Here is a 21,013-nt window from a genome sequence, read left to right as displayed (position 1 = left end):
AGACAGAATTAATACAACCCAGGGAGAAACAGCCGTCTGGAGTGTTAACCCTGGCTGATCTCTGAAAAAAATATTTAAAAGAAGTAGAGCCTCCAGAGCCTCAGCCCTCTCACCATACTTCTAGGGAGAAAACCTGACCTGACACCCTCCTCTGCCGGAGGCAGGCAAAGAACTGGGGATGTCTTGGGTAGGAAGCAATTTTTAAGGCCAAAGGTTAATTGGGGGAGGTTCTTGAAAAGTTTTGGAGATTGCCCGCCTGTTTTTTTCCCTCTAGGTGATGAAATCCCAGTCGTAAAGCACTGCCTCTAATCTGAAGGGAAAAAGTATTTGACCCCCTGCTGATTTTGAATGTTTGCCCACTGAAAAGGCATGATCAGTCTATAATTTTAATGGTAGGTGTATTTTAACAGTGAGAGACAGATAAAATCCAGAAAAAAACATTTAAAAAAGTTATAAATTGATTTGCACGTCAATGAGTGAAATAAGTATTTGACCCCTTCAACTTAGTACTTGGTGGCAAAACTCTTGTTGGCAAACACAGAGGTCAGACGTTTCTTGTAGCTGGCCACCAGGTTTGCACACATCTCAGGAGGGATTTTGTCCCACTCCTCTTTGCAGATCCTTTCCAAGTCATTACAGATTTTCTATGGGATCAAGGTCTAAAGCCACTCCAGGACCTTAATGTGCTTCTTCTTGAGCCATTCCTTTACTTGCCTTGGCTGTGTGTTTTGGATCATTGTCATGCTCGAATACCCATCCACGACTACCCATTTTCAATGCCCTGGCTGAGGGAAGGAGGTTCTCACCCAAGATTTGACGGTACATGGCCGCGTCCATGGTCCCTTTGATGCAGTGCAGTTGTCCCGTCCCCTTAGCAGTAAAAAACACCCCCAAAGTATAATGTTTCCACCTCCATGTATGACGGTGGGGATTGTGTTCTTGGGGTCATAGGCAGCATTCCTCCTCCTCCAAACACGGCGAGTTGAGTTGATGCCAAAGAGCTTGATTTTGGTCTCATCAGACCACAACACTTTTACCCAGTTCTCCTCTGAATCATTCAGATGTTCATTGGCAAACTTCAGACGGGCCTGTACATGTGCTTTCCTGAGAAGGGGGACCTTGTGGACGCTGCAGGATTTCAGTCCTTCACAGCTTAGTATATTACCAATTGTTTTCTTGATGACTATGGGCCCAGCTTCCTTGAGATCATTAACAAGATTCTCCTGTGTAGTTCTTAGCTGATTCCTCAACATTTTCATGATCATTGAAACTCCACATGGTGAGATCTTGCATGATCTTACATGGTGCACCAGACCGAGTGAAACTGACAGCTGTTTTGTGTTTCTTCCATTTGCGAATAATCACACCAACTGCTTTCACCTTCTCCCATTCCAGCCTTGTGTAGGTCTACACTCTTGTCCCTGACATCCTTGGACATCTCTTTTGACTTGGCCATGGTGGAAAGTTTGGAATCTGATTGATTGATTGCTTCTGTGGCAGATGTCTTTTATATAGGTAACGAGCTGAGATTAGGAGCACTCCCTTTAAGAGAGTGCTCCTAATTTCAGCTCATTACCTGTATAAAAGACACCTGGGAGACAGAAATCTTGCTGATTAATAAGGAATCAAATACGTATTTCACTCATTGACATGCAAATCAACGTATAACTTGTCTGACAAGTGTTTTTCTGGATTTTTGTTTTTGTTTTTTGTTATTCTGTCTCTCACTGTTAAAATACACCCACCATTAAACTAATAGACTGATCATTTCTTTGTCAGTGGGCAAACGTTCAAAATCAGCAATGGATCAAATGTTTTTTTTCCCTCACAGTACATGTGCTTGGAGTCCAGATAATGGCATTAAATTTTGCTGTTAAAGCTGAAGAGCTCATATGAAGAACAGACAACTGACCATTATATATTCATTGGCACTTACATTCATTACATCACAAATCTTTCAAAGCTGATTTCTTTTTAAATACTTACTAATTTCATTGTATAGTTATTCAGGCATAAATAGCAATTAAATAGAAATCTCTGAGTTGAAGAAATGAAAATAGCTACCTAACTGTGCTTCAAAGATTAAAAAGTCTATTTCTAAAGAACATCTTAATTGTAGCAAACCTGGTTCTTTAAAGTCAGTGGCAATAACTGTTTGTAGTCTTGTTTATGTTTAGTACATATATTGTGTGAAGTTTTTTCTCCAACATGACTGTTACCCATTGTGGCGAACTTGCCCTCGCCATAAGCTCCTGGAGGAGCTTACTAGTTAAGCGCCTGTTTCTTCCCCACACATATCAGGAGAGCGTCGTTCGGTACGTTTGTTCGTATGAACCATCCGAACAAATTCTACCAATCAGCCCGAGTGTGCGTTCAGTATTCCATTTGCATGGAACCCCCGCAGTTGACCGGCCAAAAGCACAAAACGCCTGGAACTTTTTGGGGCATAGGACAATGTGTGCGGCAGGTCAGAACTTCCACATGGTGGCGTTTTGGCTCTATTCGTGGGATCTGAGCACTTTTTGGATATATTGGGCGCTCAGATCCAGGCTATCCAGGGATGTATAGACAGTGGGGGTTCCTATGTGGGAAATATGTATTCTTATGTGTTTTTAATATTTTGTATTTTATGCTGAGTCACAGTGACACTGTATTTTGTGGCCCATTGTGGGTGTGTTTATGGGTGTGTTTGGGGGCATGTCACTGTGCTCAGTTTCTGTATATAAGTGAGCCATTTGGCTGGGAATAAACCGTTCTTCACCCTTTACTAAGCCTTGACTTGTGTTACTGTGGGTGATACTATGGTTACCCCTTCAGCAGTAACTATAATCACTACTCAGCAATACCTATAATCACTGGCAGCTATAATCACTCTGGAGCTATCACAACTAGGAAGGGGCAACCACAGGCGGTAGAAACCCATTTTCAAGATGGTATACCACCACACCCATTGTTAAACAAGAAGTATAAACTTAATGTAAAATGCACATAGCCAAATTTGTTCTGACATCACTTTAGGTATTTTAAGCTGTTATACTGTCACTGGATACTATATATATATATATATATATATATATATATATATATATATATATATATATATATATATATCATATATATGATTGAGCATTCTTGTATCTTCTATATATTACTTTGTGACATTTTACTCAGTTTTATTTATTGCCATTCGTCTCTCAAAAGTAAGGGAAAGAAAATAAACCTATAGAAAAACAAATAATGTGTACAATTGGCAGGTTTCTAAATTGATATTTACCACAAATCAAAAACATTTGCCATTTGTACAAAGAATTTGTTACCTTGTTCAAAAAGACTCTACGGTGTAGCACTATACATTATTTTCACAATATAGGACCTTATATATTTATTACTAAAATGATATAATATAGCATAACAAAACCTATACAATAACAAAACCTATTGTGACATCATGCAGGCTCTGTGCCACAAAAAAATATATATAATAAAAAAATACAAATAAAGAAGCAAACTGAGAAAATATATGTGACAATAAAACTAAGACCAATGCAATCCATTTTATGAAGAGCACAATGGTGTGTGGTTTTAAATGACCATTAATTTAGAACATGCTACCATTCTCTACAGTACTATTAATTGGGTGAATCAGACAAGCTTTATTTACATGATAAAGAGGTAATGGGGGTACCACTCAAAAAAAGCTTGCAATCCAAAAATCAAGCACAAAAATAGATATCAATTCCCCTGACAGGTATCTTAAGATAGCGCTCTAAATAACATAACCAGTGCAGTTGTGTTATTGACTAGAGTATCTGGACACCATGCCCTAGTTGTATGTCAAATCAGTTACAAGAGGTTTGAGAAAAATAATAGTTCTTACCTGCATTAATAATATAGAATTAGCACACCTGCATCATCACTGGCATTTTTGGTGTTGATGATTGAGAGTGCTAGGGATATGTTAGCCCGGTGATTGCAGCTTATTAATGCCATCCATTTTGAACAAATGGGCAATGATAATGCAGACATGTTCTTAATGTGGCTGATGATGGTCTCTGTGTGCCACTGAGAGCGCATTTTGTTTGACAAATTGCATCTACAGAATATGACACTAAATCAGGGGACAGTGCACAAATCCCCCAAACAACATAACCACTACACTAATCTGTAGTGGTTATATTGTTTGGTGTGTCTCGTTAAATGAGGGATGAAGGCAAATGTGATTTTTGTAAAAAAAAAAAAAAAAAGCAAAGGTTTAATCAATGGAAGCTACGGGGCAAGGTGTTTCTTTTGGGTGTTTGCCTACAAAAATGGTTAGCCAATGCACACTCATAGCTTTGTTTTGCAAAGCCTACATTGTTTTCATGAAGATGTTCACCCATGAATAAAGTTTTACATTATTTGTTTTTGTACATTATCTATTAGGAATGAAGAGATACTGAAAGAAGGTACTTCAGCTCCTGTAATTGTAGGGCAAACTGTGGCATCAACAATTGGTAAGCTCTTTAATTTATTCAGTAAGTTGTTTTTTTTTCTAAAGATTTAGATGATCATTTTTCACCAGGCTGTACTTCAAATATATGAACATATATTTCCAGTGTAAAAAATAAACTTTAACGCATAGCTTTTTTGAACTATCCCTGATTTGCCTCTTTATAAATATTGTGCTCATATATATCTATTGATGTAGATATATAGCACAAATATAGGTATAAACAAAAATACAAAACTGTAGGGTGTGCCAGGGGGTAGGGGGTGATGTATTACTAATAACAACTGAAGTAAAACAGATAATACGTGGTTAGTAAAATAATATAAAATATGTACTAAATAAAAGCAAACAAGCCAACACAGTCCAGAATGAGGTATATAGTTAAGTCTATAAGAGTTTGCCTTTATCTCCAGGTGAGTATGTTCTTCCAAATGATAGAGGTCCAGGTACATACAAGAGAAGAAAAGAGATCCAATAGTGCAACATGTTCCAAAAGTGTTAAGGTTAGAATAAAATAAAATATAATCCAAATGGCCTACTCACATGGAATAGAGCTTAAAAGTGCTTGCAGTGGTATTGTTCAGAGATTTGATGGGAGGTATAGACCAAAATGTTTCTTGTACGCAGGATATGTGAAAGTAAAAAGAAAGGTACAACAGATCTCTGTATAAAATATAGCCAGTAGGAGAAATAAAAGATTAATACTCACATTCACCTGAGCAGATATCACCGCTCACTATAATCAGCGTGGGTGGTATAATCCCCACCAAGGATGCTTTGTTAGGTCCTCACTGGGAAAATAAAAACTTGATGCCAGGTAAAAAAATAAAAGAAAAAGCCAAGGTATATGGTACTAAAATGGGTAATAAAAGATACCAAAAACCTTTATTTTGACAATTAAAATGTAAAATATATTATCCACAACGCGTTTCGCCCACAGTGGGCTTTCTCAAGTCAAAATATAGTTATGAAAATTTAACTAAGCAGGCACTGTTGAATGCAAACCTTATTGCTAATCATAAGTACACAAATAGATATAAGGAAAAAACATCCCACTAAGTTGTAGATTGCCTTACTAGTGTAAAATTAAGACACGTATTGTCAGTTTAAAGTCGTGGTTTATAAAGTGTACAAAAGAAAGAATATGGTCAAGCACGTGTACAATAGTCTCCAGCTGCTTGAAAACATATTGCCTGAAAATATTACTACCATCTATGTCAATTATCACTGGGTATGATGCCTTAATTGATTCAGAAACACCTCAAAACAGCTTTATTAATGTGGCAGAACCAGCCCCGACACTTGCCAGCCTCTTGCCCTGCGACTATGGCCCTTCGATGTATTGCCCTTCTAGGAATTGATTTGGGCATGTTGTATTGTATTATGCTGCTACTTGCCCTTTAAGAACCATCTGGGGACATATTGTGGAGTTACTGGGTGGCCACCATTTCATGTATCAGAGGCACATGGTGAGAACAATGGATGAAGCACATGGTGAGAACAATGGATGGCGGCCATTTTAACTTTTCTACACGGTGCCATCTCGCCGGTATTTGGTGCACAAAGACATCGTGCAGTAGTTTTAAACTATACAACAGGGGACACATTATACAGTAATTATTTTTCATATAGCCTGTATATGTTCTGCAGAATCTGCATTAAACTGTATCTTCCAAACTACTGAACGGATCTGGGTGAATTTTGGATATGTGGTTCACCCAGATCCCCCGGTTCTGAGGATATATATTTTTATGGGGTTATTGCATGTTTTGGGGTCCCTGTGATGGGTTTTAGAAAACTGTATTTCTCTGCCTGTGATAATTATATTACCCATTGTGTTCAGTAATCATATCACAGACAGAGGGGAGGATTTTGTGTGGGAGTGTCTGTGTGTATTGTACGGATTGATTGGTTGTATCTAAAAACCCTGTGGGCAGTACTATGTTTGTGGATTGTGAATAAAAGAGTCTGTATGTGCCAGTACAGTCAGTTCTGCTTGACCTCAAAACGAAGTGTCGTCTCGTTATTGGGGGAATTGCATTGTATGCTGATTGCCAGGAGTGTTAGCTGATTGTATGCTTTTCCTGTTCAGCTGTTTACAGCATTCACATGCTTGAGAGCATTCGTATGCTTCTCTGGTTGTGGTGTCTGCTGCAGTGCTTGGAGTCCTCAGGAAGCGCTAGGAGCATCCTTCAACTGGTCCTACTCTGACCCTTCAACTTGCTTCCTTGAGCTTCTGGCAAAGATCTCTAATGAGACAGAATGGGGTATTTTTTATATACACCCCTATATACTTATTAACCCTTAATAGGGAACACATGGGTTCCAGGTAGCTTTTTTTCTTTGGTTTTTACTATATGTATTGGAGCTGATGTGTACTGTGGTCGTTGCTGCTGCCCAGGAGTGATGGGAGCGAGCGTAGGACTTTTCGTATTGTATTTGTATTCACTTTTTGTATCACACATCTAGGTTACAATGCTGCCGCCTAGGGACGTGTTAGCCGAGAGGCAAACAAGGCATTTGCCTTGGGCTGCATTTTCCAGGGGGCGGCAAAAAAAGCCGCCCCCAAATGCCCAAGGCAAATGTCTTGTTAGCCTTGGGGCTAACAGACATGCCGGCGGGCTGCTGGGCGGTCGGGCGGCGCTGGCGGGGGCGGCTGGCGAGGGAGCACTTCCTCTGAGCTGTCTGCTCAGCTCCCTCGCGCGCCGCAGAGTGAGGCTGGGAGCCGGAATATGACATCATATTCAGGCCCCGCCTCCCAGCCTCACTCTGTGGCGCGCGAGGGAGCTGAGCAGACAGCTCAGAGGAAGTGCTCACTCGCCAGCCACCCGCCAGCACCGCCCGACCGCCCAGCAGCCACAGGACCACCAGGGAGAAAGATGATCCCCCCCAACATTCCCAAAGGTAAGGAGGCTGTTCCCTATTAAGGGTTAATAGGTATTTAGGGGTGTATATAACAAATACCCCTTCTGTCTCATTAGAGATCTTTGCCAGAAGCTCAAGGAAGCAAGTTGAAGGGTCAGAGTAGGACCCGTCTAGGGGGGTCTGCCTTGACGTTGCCCGCATTCCCTCCAGTGGCCATTGGAGTAACTAAATGACCTCCATTTGTTTAAATATACATAGGGATTAAGGAGAGAGCACAGTTAACTTATTTTGGTTTTTACTAGACGTACCAGGTATGTCCGCCAAAAAAACGGTCGACCACGGATGTACCTGGTACATCATTTACTAAATCGCTACTTAAAAATGCAAAAATAAACTAATAAAAACGCTAACTTTGGCCAGCGTTTGTGACTAAGTGGCTACTACAAAAGACTGGAAATACCCCATTAAATACCCTGGGTTGTCTACATTTGAAAATGGTATGTCATAATGGGGTTAATTCACATTCCAAAAGGTCTCATAAAGTAACATAGACCCAGCAAACCAATCTGGCAAACTGACCTGGGCAAGCCCTATATTGACCTTGTAATTTTCCAAAAGCCTTAAAACCTGTACATGAGGGGTTTTGTTATACTCGGGAGACTTTGCTGAACACAAATATGAGTGTTTAAAACAGTAAAACGTGTGACGACAATGAAATCCCCAGTAAAAGTGCAGTTTTTGTGTAGAAAAATGCCAAAAACAAATATGAACGCTAACTTTGGCAAGTGGCTACTACAAAAGATTGGACATACCCCATTTTGAATACCCTGGGTTGTCTACTTTTTCAAATGGTATGTCATGGTGGGGTTAATTTTCATTTCTGGGCTGCTATACCGTCTCAGAGGCAACATAGCCAATCTGGGAAATAGCAATTTACAAAACAGAAATTGGCAAATCTTATGTTTGACCCTGCATCTTTCCAAATCACCATAAAACCTGTACTTGAGGAATACTGTTGTACTCGTGAGACACTACTCTATACAAATAGGAGTGTTTTAGAGCAGTAAAATGTATTATACTGATAACATCATCGGTGAAATGGCAGTTTATGTGTGAACAAATGCAAAAAACAAATATAAACGCTAATTTTGGCCAGGATTTGTGACTAAGTGGCTACTAAAAAAGACTGTACATACTCCATTTTGAATACCCTTGGTTGTCTACTTATACAAATGGTACAATGGGGCAGTACACAGGCAAAGAAAAAAACAACTTTAATTTGACTATCAAAATTTATATATGAAATCCGATCTCAATGTCGGTAACAATACAATTACACAAAATCATATTTGTAATTAAAGGTGCCATCTCTACAGGTTTATAGTACGTGGAAAAACAAGGCAACTGCAGTTTGATTTTTTTTCTTTCTGCTCCATCTCTAATATTTATGTGAATATAATAGGGATTACAGACTCAATATAGTTCAAATGATGTACATAACACATATACCTTAATATAAAAATTCATGCTTTTCTAGCATCCGTTGTTGAAAATAATTGCCATTTACACTGTTTGCATGCACAACACGACAGATCAATATTATAGGATGTTACAAAATAAATGAATGCTACTGTGCCTTCTATATTTCAAAACATTCCGCAGTGTAGTCATTTCTTTGTTCTTAAATAAAATATATGTATTTAGACCCAATAGGCCTCCAGACATTGAATGTATATACTTTCATATCCAAAGGAATCATTTATCATTGTATTCACTGTGTACAAAAGTAAAATGTGGATTCTAATTTTTTTCAAGACTGTGTTGAAGTGGCTTCTGCTTAAAAAAATACAATATATTTGTTCATGACTGATATACTACATTATTCTTTCACTCGTTTAAGTGATTGAATGGCATTTCTTTTAACAAATGAATGTGTAAACAACTAATTAAAAAAAGCTGAGAATATTTTCTAATGACTCTTATTTTTTGTACCTCGAAAGAGCACTTTTATATTAGAGAGCAAAAAAAGGTCATGTTTTCAGGGCAAATATAAACATAGGCACATATATTTGTGATCCAGAAGGGAAAAATGGTTAATTAGCAAAATCGCTAAGATAGGGCCCTGGGGTTGATGTTATTTGCTTTATCCCATTTACAACTGAAGAAGGCTTGACTTCAAGTGCATAAACTGTAATATTTTCTCATGTGGCAAATAAATAATTAGCAAAACTGCTTAAAGTTAAATTAGATGAAAAAAATGTACTTTAGTTACCTTTTTGTGAATGTGTATGTTGAAGAGACACATTTTATTGCTCTATTCAGCTACATTATTTTAATACTGATATATAAATGAGTACTAAAACAGTGGCTAAAGTGACAAGCCATATTGCTTTTTTGGTAGATACCTGCATTTAACGAGCTCACTGTGTTGGAAAATTCTTAGTCATATTGATCCCTGGTTTACACTTTACAAAGCATGTTAAGACGGAACCGTTACCTCTCTGGAACGGAGAGTCCCTAGTTCCTTCACCCCTGTAAACAATATTGAAGCACTTACTCTGTATTAATCCTTCTGGCCTTGGTCTAATGAGATTTAGAACATTGTCACTTGCGAAGGCACTTCACATGGTCTCCATGCACTGGGGACACAGACAAAATGCACCCTGGATCTACTGCTCTAGACTGTTGTAGTCCAGTGAGGGACATATTCTATCTCCTAACTAGCCCAGGAATGGAAAGAGAGCCCTCTTGTGTCCAGCATGGGCAAGCTGAAAAGATCCTTTGATCTCTTCTGTCAGCTTTGGCCAAAGTCAATTAATAACCCCCAGGCGTTTGCAAAATTCCATCACAAACTGTCTTAAGGCAATTTCGATAATCTATCTTCCCACTAGCCCATGAATGGAAAGAGAGCCCTCTTGAGTCCTGCATGGGCAAGCTGAAAAGATCCTTTAATCTCTTCCGCCAGCCTCGACCAAAGTCAATTAATTCCCACTAGGCGTTTGCTAAATTACATCACAAATTGTTTTAACGCAATTTCAAATTATAGAATTCAGACAAAGCAAATATAATCACATGCGTAATATGTAGTAAAGTTATATTTACTATAAATCGTCTTAGCAGGTCAGTAACTTCTCTGATTTTTATTCCCCTAACATATGTGTGTGACATGTTCAAGATGACCTGTAACCTATAGCAACTTTATTTTACTCAAAATAACACAATAATCTAGCTTCAAGTTAAATTAACAACTTAGAAGGTGCCATATCTATTATTCAAAATAATAGGCATGTGCATGGGTAAAATTTTCGGTTCGGTTCTGCATTCCGAAATGCGGAATTTTCGCAATTTGGCACTTCAACACTTCGGCAACTTCGGAACTTCGGCATTTCGGAACTTTGGCACTTCTATTGCAGCTGCTTAGTAGATAACTCCCTAATTCCCAAGGCATTAGGGAGTTATCTACCAAAAGGCTGAAAGACCTAAATTGGTCTTTCAGACAAATTTACTAATACTAAATAAAAATTACTTAGTATTGGTCAATTTTGCCCCTACTCGCTATACCGCGAGTAGGGGAATGTCTAGTAAACAGTGAGCAGCCCGTGGCTACTCACTGTTTAAAAAAAAAACAAAAAAACAGCCCCCCCGGCGGGTGGGGGCCCTAAAGTAAAACGATGGGTGGAGACCTATTGTCCTCCCCCCGGCCCCCACCCCTGAGCGGTGGGTGGGGGCCCTAAATACTAATAAGGGGGGGAACTAATGTCTTCCTCCCTGGCCCCCACCCCTGAGCAGTGGGTGGGGGCCATACAGTAAAATAAGGGGGGGACCTAATCTCCTCCCTCCTGGCCCCCACCCCTGAGTGGCGGGTGGGGGCCCTAAATACTAATAACGGGGGGTGACCTGATGTCCTCCCCCCCTGGCCCCCACCCCTGAGCGGTGGGTGGGGCCCTAAATACTAATAAAGGGGGGGACCTAATGTCCTCCCCCCTAGGCCCCCACCCTGAGTGGCGGGTGGGGGCCCTAAATACCAATAGGGGGACCTATTGTCCTCCCCCTGGCCCCCGCCTCTGAGCGGCGGGTGGGGGTCCTAAAAAAATGTCCCCCCCAGGTGACTAGGGGTCCCCAAACCCCTAGTCACCCCCTCCCCCACCACAAAAAAATATTCCCCTACCTACCTCCCTCACCATAAAAATAATGAGGGGGGACATTTAACTAAGAACCTTTAAAAAAAATAATAACTTACCATTCAATGTTTTCTTTCTTCTAAAATCTTATTTTTTCAGCCCCAAAAAAGGCCAAATAAAAAAACATAATAACCGACGCAATAAAAAAAAAAAAAAACAACCGCAAAAAATAATAATCCTTCTTCACCCATGGAGGGCTCTGCGCAGACTGAGCTCTGCAGGGCGGGTCAAGGCTTATAAAGCCTTGCCCCGCCCTGCAATTAGGCTCAGAGCACTCTGATTGGTGGGTTTAAGCCATCCAATCAGAGTGCTCTGACAGGTAAAAGAGACTGACAGGTAAGTCTCTGTATTTACCTGTCATAGCACTCTGATTGGTTGGTTTGAAATACACCAATCAGAGTGCTCTGTGTCATTTTACACAGCGTGGGAAAGTTCTTTGGAATTTTCCCACGCTGTGTAATTTGACTCATGACTCTCTGATTGGTGGATTAAGTAACCAATCAGAGAGTTATGAGTCAAATTAAACAGCGTGGGAAAATTCCACAGAAGTTTCACACGCTGTGTAAAATGACACAGAGCACCCCGATTGGTGGATTTCAAACCAACCAATCAGAGTGCTGTGACAGGTAAATGTAGAGACTTACCTGTCAGTATCTTCATTTACCTGTCAGAGCACTCTGATTGGATGGCTTAAACCCACCAATCAGAGTGCTCTGAGCCTAATTGCAGGGCGGAGCAAGGCTTTATAAGCCTTCCCCCGCCCTGCAGAGCTCAGACTGCGCGGAGCCCTCCATGGGTGAATAAATATATATATATTTTTTAATTTATTTTTTTATTTTATTTTTTATTTTATTTTTTTATTGCGTCGGTTATTATGGTTTTTTATTTGGCCTTTTTGGGGCTGAGAAATGAAGATTTTAGAAGAAAGAAAACATCGAATGGTAAGTTTTTTTTTTTTACAGGTTCTTAGTTAAAGGTCCCCCCCTCATTATTTTTAGGTAGGGGGATCATTTTTTGGGGGGCGGGGAGGGGGTGACTAGGGGTTTGGGGACCCCTAGTCACTTGGGGGGACGGACATTTTTTTTAGGGCCCCCACCCACCGCTCAGGGGTGGGGGCCGGGGGGAGGACAATAGGTGCCTCCCCTTTATTAGTATATAGGGCCCCCACCCACCGCTCATGGGTGGGTGCCAGGCGGAAGAACATTAGGTCCCCCCCCTTATTTTACTGTAGGGCCCCCACCCACTTCTCAGGGGTGGGGGACAGGGGGGAGGACATTTGGTCCCCCCACTATTACTATTTAGGGCCCCCACCCACGGCTCAGGGGTGGGGGCCAAGGGGGAGGACATTAGGTCCCCCCTTATTATAATTTAGGGCCCCCACCCGCCGCTCGGGGGTGGGGGCTCGGCAAGGGGGACCTTTTTTTTTTTTTTAACAGTGAGCAGCCACAGGCTGCTCACTGTTTAATAGACATGCCCCTACTCGCGGTAAAGCGAGTAGGGGCATAATTTACTAATACTAAGTAATATTTACTTAGTATTAGTAAATTTGGCTGAAAGACCAATTTAGGTCTTTCAGCCTTTTAGTAGATAGCTCCCTAATGCCGTGGGAATTAGGGAGTTATCTACTTATTCATTTCTGTCATTACATTGACTGGCCAAGTAACTTACATTTTATATGAATATATGTTACTTGATTGTTGTAAGTTTTGCAAATGCTTACAGCTGAATCCTGACTATGTTTGTATACTTTTTATTTAAAATTGTATACAATGTAACATTTTTCTTCTTTCACTGGGTAAGTATATTAGTACTTAGGCAATACTGTGCTTCGGAACTTGGGCACTTTGACACTTCAGAACTTCGGCACTTCAGCACTTCAGCACTTCGGTAATTTCGGAACTTCAGGACCTCGGCAATTCGGCACTTCGGCAATTCAGACATTCGGAAGTATCCGAATGTCCGAATTGCCCGAAATTTGTCCGAATTCATATTCGGACCGAAACGAATTGCACATGTCTACAAAATAACCTAACCATCACAGAGTTGATTATTCAAAGATATCAACAAGGTTGGCATGTAACCTCCTTCTGCTAAATCATTGATTTAAAAAGCTCCCCTAATGTTTGCATAATTTGTCACTTTAAAAATTGTGTTTTCAGGATATGATATGAAGGGATCATTAAAAAATGATGTGATGCAAAAAATTACTTGGTGACATAAATTAACGGAAAAGCAAAAATTGTAATCCCTTATAGATGATATTTTTAGACTTATATAGATAACCTATTTTTTTTCCCCTCAGACCTTCATCTTCCAGACACAGCTACTGATGTCCTCTTTAATGAAATCATGAATGATACAAAGCCTTCTGTGAAGGTGAGAAAACATGTTTTGTGACTTCAAGGTTTGCGGCTAAAATATATCCATATTATATATTGCCACATGAATCATAATGTTCCATTATATATACTCTGTAGAGATAAGACAGGTAGGTACCTTTTTAAACTGGAGCACTCTTCACTGCATTATATGGTAATATAACCAAGGCCTACATCTACAAAGAAAAAAATAGTTCTTCCGTACATGACGAATACTGATAAATATGCTAAGTTGTTGATGTAATAACCCAGTTTGTGTAAATAAATGGCAGAACCCAAGCCTTGTCAGAGCTAAAATTATTATTGTTATTATGTGTTTGTAGTTGCCATTCATATGGTATAGTTGGTCAAGAAAAAAGCTCAATTCAAATAAAAAACTAATTTTTACAAGCCAGAATTCCACATGAAATCATAGATATCCAGTGCCATTTGGTATTCACTAAAAGAACTGTTATTTCCCCAATGTTGTATATTTTTATCAAAAGGAAATAGATCATCTGGCCCAGCTCAATTGTGCTAGTAAGCCAGCCTGATCACAGATCTTTAAACAGACTTACTTACATGCATAACTGATTTTAGCAGTGGTAGAGCTATTTATGCCACTTAGCAATTTGATGTGGAAATATTTAAATGCATTTGAGAATAGTAACTGCTTGCATGTTGATTTGTTTGTGTCTGTGAAACTGAATTTTTCACATGCCGCAGTTTCTCGTAGAAACATAGAAACATAGAATGTGACGGCAGATAAGAACCATTCGGCCCATCTAGTCTGCCCAATTTTCTAAATACTTTCATTAGTCTCTGGCCTTATCTTATAGTTAGGATAGCCTTATGCCTATCCCACGCATGCTTAAACTCCTTTACTGTGTTAACCTCTACCACTTCAGCTGGAAGGCTATTCCATGCATCCACTACCCTCTCAGTAAAGTAATACTTCCTGATATTATTTTAAAACCTTTGTCCCTCTAATTTAAGACTATGTCCTCTTGTTGTGGTAGTTTTTCTTCTTTTAAATATAGTCTCCTCCTTTACTGTGTTGATTCCCTTTATGTATTTAAATGTTTCTATCATATCCGGTCTCGTCTTTCCTCCAAGCTATACATGTCAAGATCCTTTAACCTTTCCTGGTAAGTTTTATCCTGCAATCCATGAACCAGTTTAGTAGCCCTTCTCTGAACTCTCTCTAAGGTATCAATATCCTTCTGAAGATACGGTCTCCAGTACTGCGTACAATACTCCAAGTGAGATCTCACCAGTGTTCTGTACAATGGCATGAACACTTCCCTCTTTCTATTGCTAATACCTCTCCCTATACAACCAAGCATTCTGCTAGCATTTCCTGCTGCTCTATTACATTGTCTGTCTACCTTTAAGTCATCAGAAATAATCACCCCTAAATCCCTTTCCTCAGATGTTGAGGTTAGGACTCTATCAAATATTTTGTACTCTGCCCTTGGGTTTTTACGTCCAAGATGCATTATCTTGCACTTATCCACATTAAATGTCAGTTGCCACAACTCTGACCATTTTTCTAGTTTACCTAAATCATTAGCCATTTGGCTTATCCCTCCTGGAACATCAACCCTGTTACATATCTTAGTATCATCAGCAAAAATACATACTTTACCATCAAGATCTTCTGCAATATCACTAATAAAAATATTAAAGAGAATGGGTCCAAGTACAGATGCCTGAGGTACCCCACTGGTGACAAGCCCAAGCTTCGAATATACTCCATTGACTACAACCCTCTGTTGCCTGTCACTCAGCCACTGCCTTCCAAACAATATTGGAATCCAAACTTAAAGATTGCAGTTTATTGATAAGCCTTCTATGTGCAACAGTGTAAAATGCCCTACTGAAATCTAGGTAAGCAATGTCTACTGCACCACCCTGATCTATAATTTTAGTTACCCAATCAAAAAAATCAATAAGATTAGTTTGGCATGATCTCCCTGAAGTAAACCCATGTTGTCTCTGATCTTGAAATCCATGTGTTTTTAGATGTTCAACAATCCTATCCTTTAACATGGTTTCCATCACTTTCCCCACTACTGAAGTAAGGCTTACTGGCCTATAGTTGCCCGACTCCTCCCTATTACCTTTCTTGTGAATGGGCACAACATTCGCCAACTTCCAATCTTCTGGCACTACTCCTGTTAACAATGATTGGTTAAATAAATGTGTTAATGGTTTTGCTAGTACACCACTAAGCTCTTTTAATAGCTTTGGGTGTATTCCATCAGGTCCCATTGACTTATTTGTCTTTACTTTTGACAGTTGAAATAGAACCTCTTCCTCTGTAAACTCATGTGTAATAAATAACTAATTTATCCTTTTTCTTAACTGAGGTCCCTCTCCTTCATTTCCATCTGTAAATACCGAACAAAATTATTAATTGAGGCAGTCAGCTAGATATAAAGAATAGCGTACTACTGAAATGTCATGAGGGCAATGGAAAATTGATGAATGACTTGTTGATGTTTGGATAGTTAGGAAATAATAATCAACTGTATAATTTTTGCTGGAAGGTCAATCAAAGACTTTATAAGTTGCAATACTTTGTGTCACAACTAGTAATGTGGTCCAGCACGCAGAACTTATGTAAACATATACATAAGTAAGAAAAGGAAAATAATAGGATAGAGCGTAAACCGGACCTTAGAATGGCCGGACTAATACGCTAGAGACAGAGAATGGTCAAAGGGAAAGCCGAGGTCAAGGAAGCCAGAAAATACTCAATACCGATAAAACAAGCCAAGTCAGGGAAACCAGAGATCAGAATAACCAGGGAAACGCCAAGGATCAGGATACCAGGAAATCAGAAACACAGAATCAGCACTCTCAGGAAACCAGGAAACTGAAACCACGACATGGCAAAGTAATGGGGAAAGCTAGGGGTTTAAATACCCCTCTCTAGGCTATGATTGGTCAGAGGGCGACCTCTGACCCCAAAACGTGCGTGTGCGTTGACGTCGTGACGTCACGCACACGTTGGTATAATTCTCGGGGGCGGGGCTAGCAATAGACGCGACCACGCGGTCGGCGCCATCTTGGATCTGGGCGCGATGCCCGGAAGAACTACGTGCGCGGTTCCCGGCTCGCCGACGAGCAGGTAAGCTCGTGTAGTCGGAGCGGTCGTGCCGGTCGGGCACGACCGTGAGGCTCGGCGGGCTGGTGACCGCAACAGTACCCCCCACTCGAAGACCGCGCACCGGGCGGGAAGGACCCGGCTTAAGAGGAAAGCGGTTGTGAAATGACCGGATAAGACGGGGCGCATGGACCCGGTCAGCAGGAACCCAACAACGTTCCTCGGGACCATAACCCTTCCAGTCAACGAGATAGGACAAGACACCTCTGGATAATTTGGAGTCCATGATAGAATGGACTTCGTATTCTTCTTGATCACCCACTACCAAGGGCGGAGGAGGAGTGGATACCCTGGTGTAGCGATTGCAAGTAAGGGGCTTGAGCAGAGACACATGGAAAGTATTCGCTATTCTCATATGAGCCGGTAGTGCCAAGGAATAGGTCACTGGATTAATACGTTGGGTAACTCGAAAGGGACCAATGTACCGAGGGGCAAATTTCATGGATGGGACCTTAAGCTTGATATGTCTTGTGGAGAGCCACACCCTGTCACCTGGAAGATAGACAGGATTAGCGCCCCGTTTCTTGTCAGCTTGGACCTTTGCTCGGAATGAGGCTTTTTGCAGAGCTGAATGGACGGAATCCCAGGTATCATGAATCGATTCTAAACGGGTGTTCAAAGCGGGGATATCTGTGTCTGAGAATGCAGAAGGTAAAACAGTGGGGTGATAACCCTGATTAACAAAGAATGGACTGTGATTAGAAGATTCATGAGTGGCATTGTTTCTGGCGAACTCAGCCATGGGTAAGAGCTCATACCAGTTAGATTGATTGGCATTTATAAAGCAACGTAAATAAGCTTCTAAAGACTGATTCGCCCTCTCTGCTGCTCCATTTGTTTGAGGGTGATATGCTGACGAAAAGGAGAGTTCGACGCCCAATTGTTTGCAAAAGGAACGCCAAAACCTAGAAACAAACTGGGTACCTCTGTCAGATACTATGTTTTTGGGTACACCGTGCAACCGAAAGATCTCTCTCAAGAATATTTGAACTAGATCTTGGGCAGATGGTAATTTTTTAAGTGGGATGAAATGTGCCATCTTCGTGAATCTATCAATAACCATAAGAACTGTATTAAACCCGTTAGAACTGGGTAGATCCACAATGAAATCCATGGCCAAGTGGGTCCATGGAGCACTAGGTATGGGCAGTGGTTGTAACAGTCCAGGAGGTGACCTAGGAGGAACTTTAGAAACGGCACATATTTGACATGCCCCAACATAATCTTTGATATCGTTTCTAAGAGCAGGCCACCAAAATCTCCTGGAGACGGCTGAGAGAGTTTTATGGACTCCAGGATGGCCCGCTGTGAGGTTGTCATGGAACAAATCTAGTACCTTCTTTCGAAACTGAGGTGACACATACAGTTTGTCCGGAGGTTTCCCCACAGGTGCCTGAGTTTGATCTGCTATTATGGCACAGAAGAGTGGAGAAGACACTTCGGAAACAGTAGTGGCAATGAGGCATTCAGGAGGTACAATAGGATATATCACCTGTTCTGGTACTTCATCTGTCTCAAACTGCCGAGAAAGTGCATCTGCCTTGGTGTTTTTAGTACCAGGCCTGTACGTAATTACGAAATTGAATCGGGAGAGGAACAATGACCACCTAGCCTGACGAGAGGACAGTCTCTTAGCGTCCCCAATATAAGCCAAATTCTTATGATCAGTAAAGATCAAAAGTGGCTCTTTGGAACCTTCCAAGAGATGCCTCCATTCCTTAAGGGCAAGTACAATGGCCAAAAGTTCCCTATTCCCTATGTCGTAATTCCTCTCTGCAGGTGTGAGTTTGCGAGAGTAAAATCCACAGGGATGTAAAGGCGTATCAGGACTTTCTCTTTGAGACAGAATGGCTCCAACTCCTGTCTCTGATGCATCCACCTCGAGGATAAATGGTTTGGATGGATCAGGATGGGTCAGGACAGGTGCTGAGGAAAATAAAAATTTTAATTGTTCAAATGCCTCTCTTGCTTCTTTGGGCCAAGATATACAATTTGCTCCTTTTTTTGTTAAATTGGTTATAGGGGAAATCACGGAGGAAAATCCCCTTATGAATTTGCGGTAGTAATTTGCAAAACCTATAAAGCGTTGAGTAGCTTTAAGGCCCTTGGGTAATGGCCACTGTAAGACTGCCTCCAGTTTGCGAGGATCCATCTGGAAACCAGACTGAGATATAACGTATCCAAGGAATTGTATCTCCGTTTGGTCAAACTGGCATTTTTCCAGTTTACAGTAAAGGCCGTTTTGTAACAGGGTTTTCAGTACAATTCTCACATGATCGTGATGTGTCTCTAGATCTGGGGAATAGATGAGAATGTCGTCCAAATACACTAGAACGAACATGTGAAGGTACTCTCTTAGGACATCGTTAATAAAATCCTGGAATACCGCTGGAGCGTTACATAATCCAAACGGCATAACCAGGTATTCGTAATGTCCCATTCTGGTGTTAAATGCGGTCTTCCATTCGTGACCGTCCTTAATCCTGACTAGATTGTATGCACTTCGGAGATCGAGCTTGGTAAAGACTCGAGCTCCCTTCAATCTGTCAAATAGCTCTGATATAAGGGGAATAGGGTAGGCGTTTTTAATGGTAATCCTATTCAAACCCCTATAATCAATACAAGGGCGTAGGTCTCCTTCTTTTTTAGAGACAAAGAAGAATCCAGCCCCGGCTGGTGAGGAGGACCTACGGATATGACCCTTTCTGAGAGCATCCTTAATATATTCCTCCAAACAAAGATTTTCCTGGGGGGACAAGGCATAGATTCCTCCCTTGGGAGGCATAGTCCCTGGTAATAAGTTTATAGTACAGTCATAAGGTCTATGAGGAGGTAACCCTTCTGACTGGACCTTGATAAATACCTCTTTCAAATCCATATACTGCTGTGGAATTTGTGTGGTCAAGGGAGGTGTAACAGGAACATTGATGGTGCCAATAGGTTGTGGGATTTGCTTAAAGCAAACACCTTTGCATCTCTCACCCCAACTCATAATCTCTCCTTCAATCCAATCCAAACGTGGATTGTGTTTCAGGAGCCAAGGAAAACCGAGTATTATCGGCACTGTAGGTGAAGATATAATTTGAAAGGTCATTTCTTCAGAATGGAGAATACCCACTGAAATAGTGATTGGCAGAGTTTCGTGTGTGATGAAAGGCTGGGTAAGAGGCCTTCCATCAATGGCCTCGACTGCTATAGGTTTCTCTTTATGTCTTAAGGGCATGAGATGTTTTGCAGAGAATTCTTTGTCTAGAAAATTCTCCGCTGCCCCAGAGTCAATCATAGCCTCACACTGAACAGTAGTGTTCTTGAAAGATAAGGTTACTTTGACAAGGAAACGGTTCTTAGTCAATTTAGGGGACATATACATCACACCTAAGGTCGGTCCCCGTACGTGCCTTAGGTGTGCAAGTTTTCCGGCCGAACCGGGCATGACGATCTTAGATGTCCCTTCTTGCCACAATACATACATAACCCCTCGTTACGTCTGTGTTGTCTCTCTGCCTCAGTGAGTTTAGCGCTACCCAATTGCATGGGTTCAGGTTCCGGAAGAGGCGTTTGGCTACTCACCACTGGGTTAGAGAAACGAGGGGCTATGGACAAATTAGAACGTCTGTTACGTTGTTTGTTTTTCTCTCTCTCTCTGAGCCGGTTATCAATGTCTATCATGTATGCAATAAACTCGTTAAGATTAACCGGAAGGTCTCTAGCTGCAGTCTCATCTTGTATACTCTCAGCTAGACCCTCAGAGAAAGCAGCCACCAGACCACTATTGGTCCAATCAACCTCAGATGCTAATGTCCTGAACTCTATTGCATAATCGGCTACAGAACGACTGCCTTGCTTGATTCTCATAAGGGCTTTGGCAGCGTTCTTCTCCCTGCCTTTAGGTTCAAACGTAGCCTTAAAGGCCGTAAGAAAAGTATTGTAATCACGGGCTACTGCGTCA

General features: G+C 41.0%; 1 protein-coding gene across 2 annotated transcripts in view; it reads left to right on the top strand.

Moving 5' to 3' along the window:
* IMPG1 (interphotoreceptor matrix proteoglycan 1) overlaps positions 1-21,013 on the top strand; it is a 500,344-nt gene that overhangs the window by 124,821 nt on the left and 354,510 nt on the right. For both annotated transcript variants that reach the window (XM_063443013.1, XM_063443012.1), the window contains exons 5-6: positions 4,423-4,493; positions 13,838-13,911. In XM_063443013.1, the coding sequence (XP_063299083.1) occupies positions 4,423-4,493; positions 13,838-13,911 (145 nt within the window). The remainder of the gene's footprint in view (positions 1-4,422; positions 4,494-13,837; positions 13,912-21,013) is intronic.

This window comes from Pelobates fuscus, chromosome 2, assembly GCF_036172605.1.
Source record: "Pelobates fuscus isolate aPelFus1 chromosome 2, aPelFus1.pri, whole genome shotgun sequence".
NCBI lineage: Eukaryota > Metazoa > Chordata > Amphibia > Anura > Pelobatidae > Pelobates > Pelobates fuscus.
The sequence above is the reverse complement of the archived record's forward strand: the minus strand, read 5'-3'. Positions and strand labels throughout refer to the sequence as shown.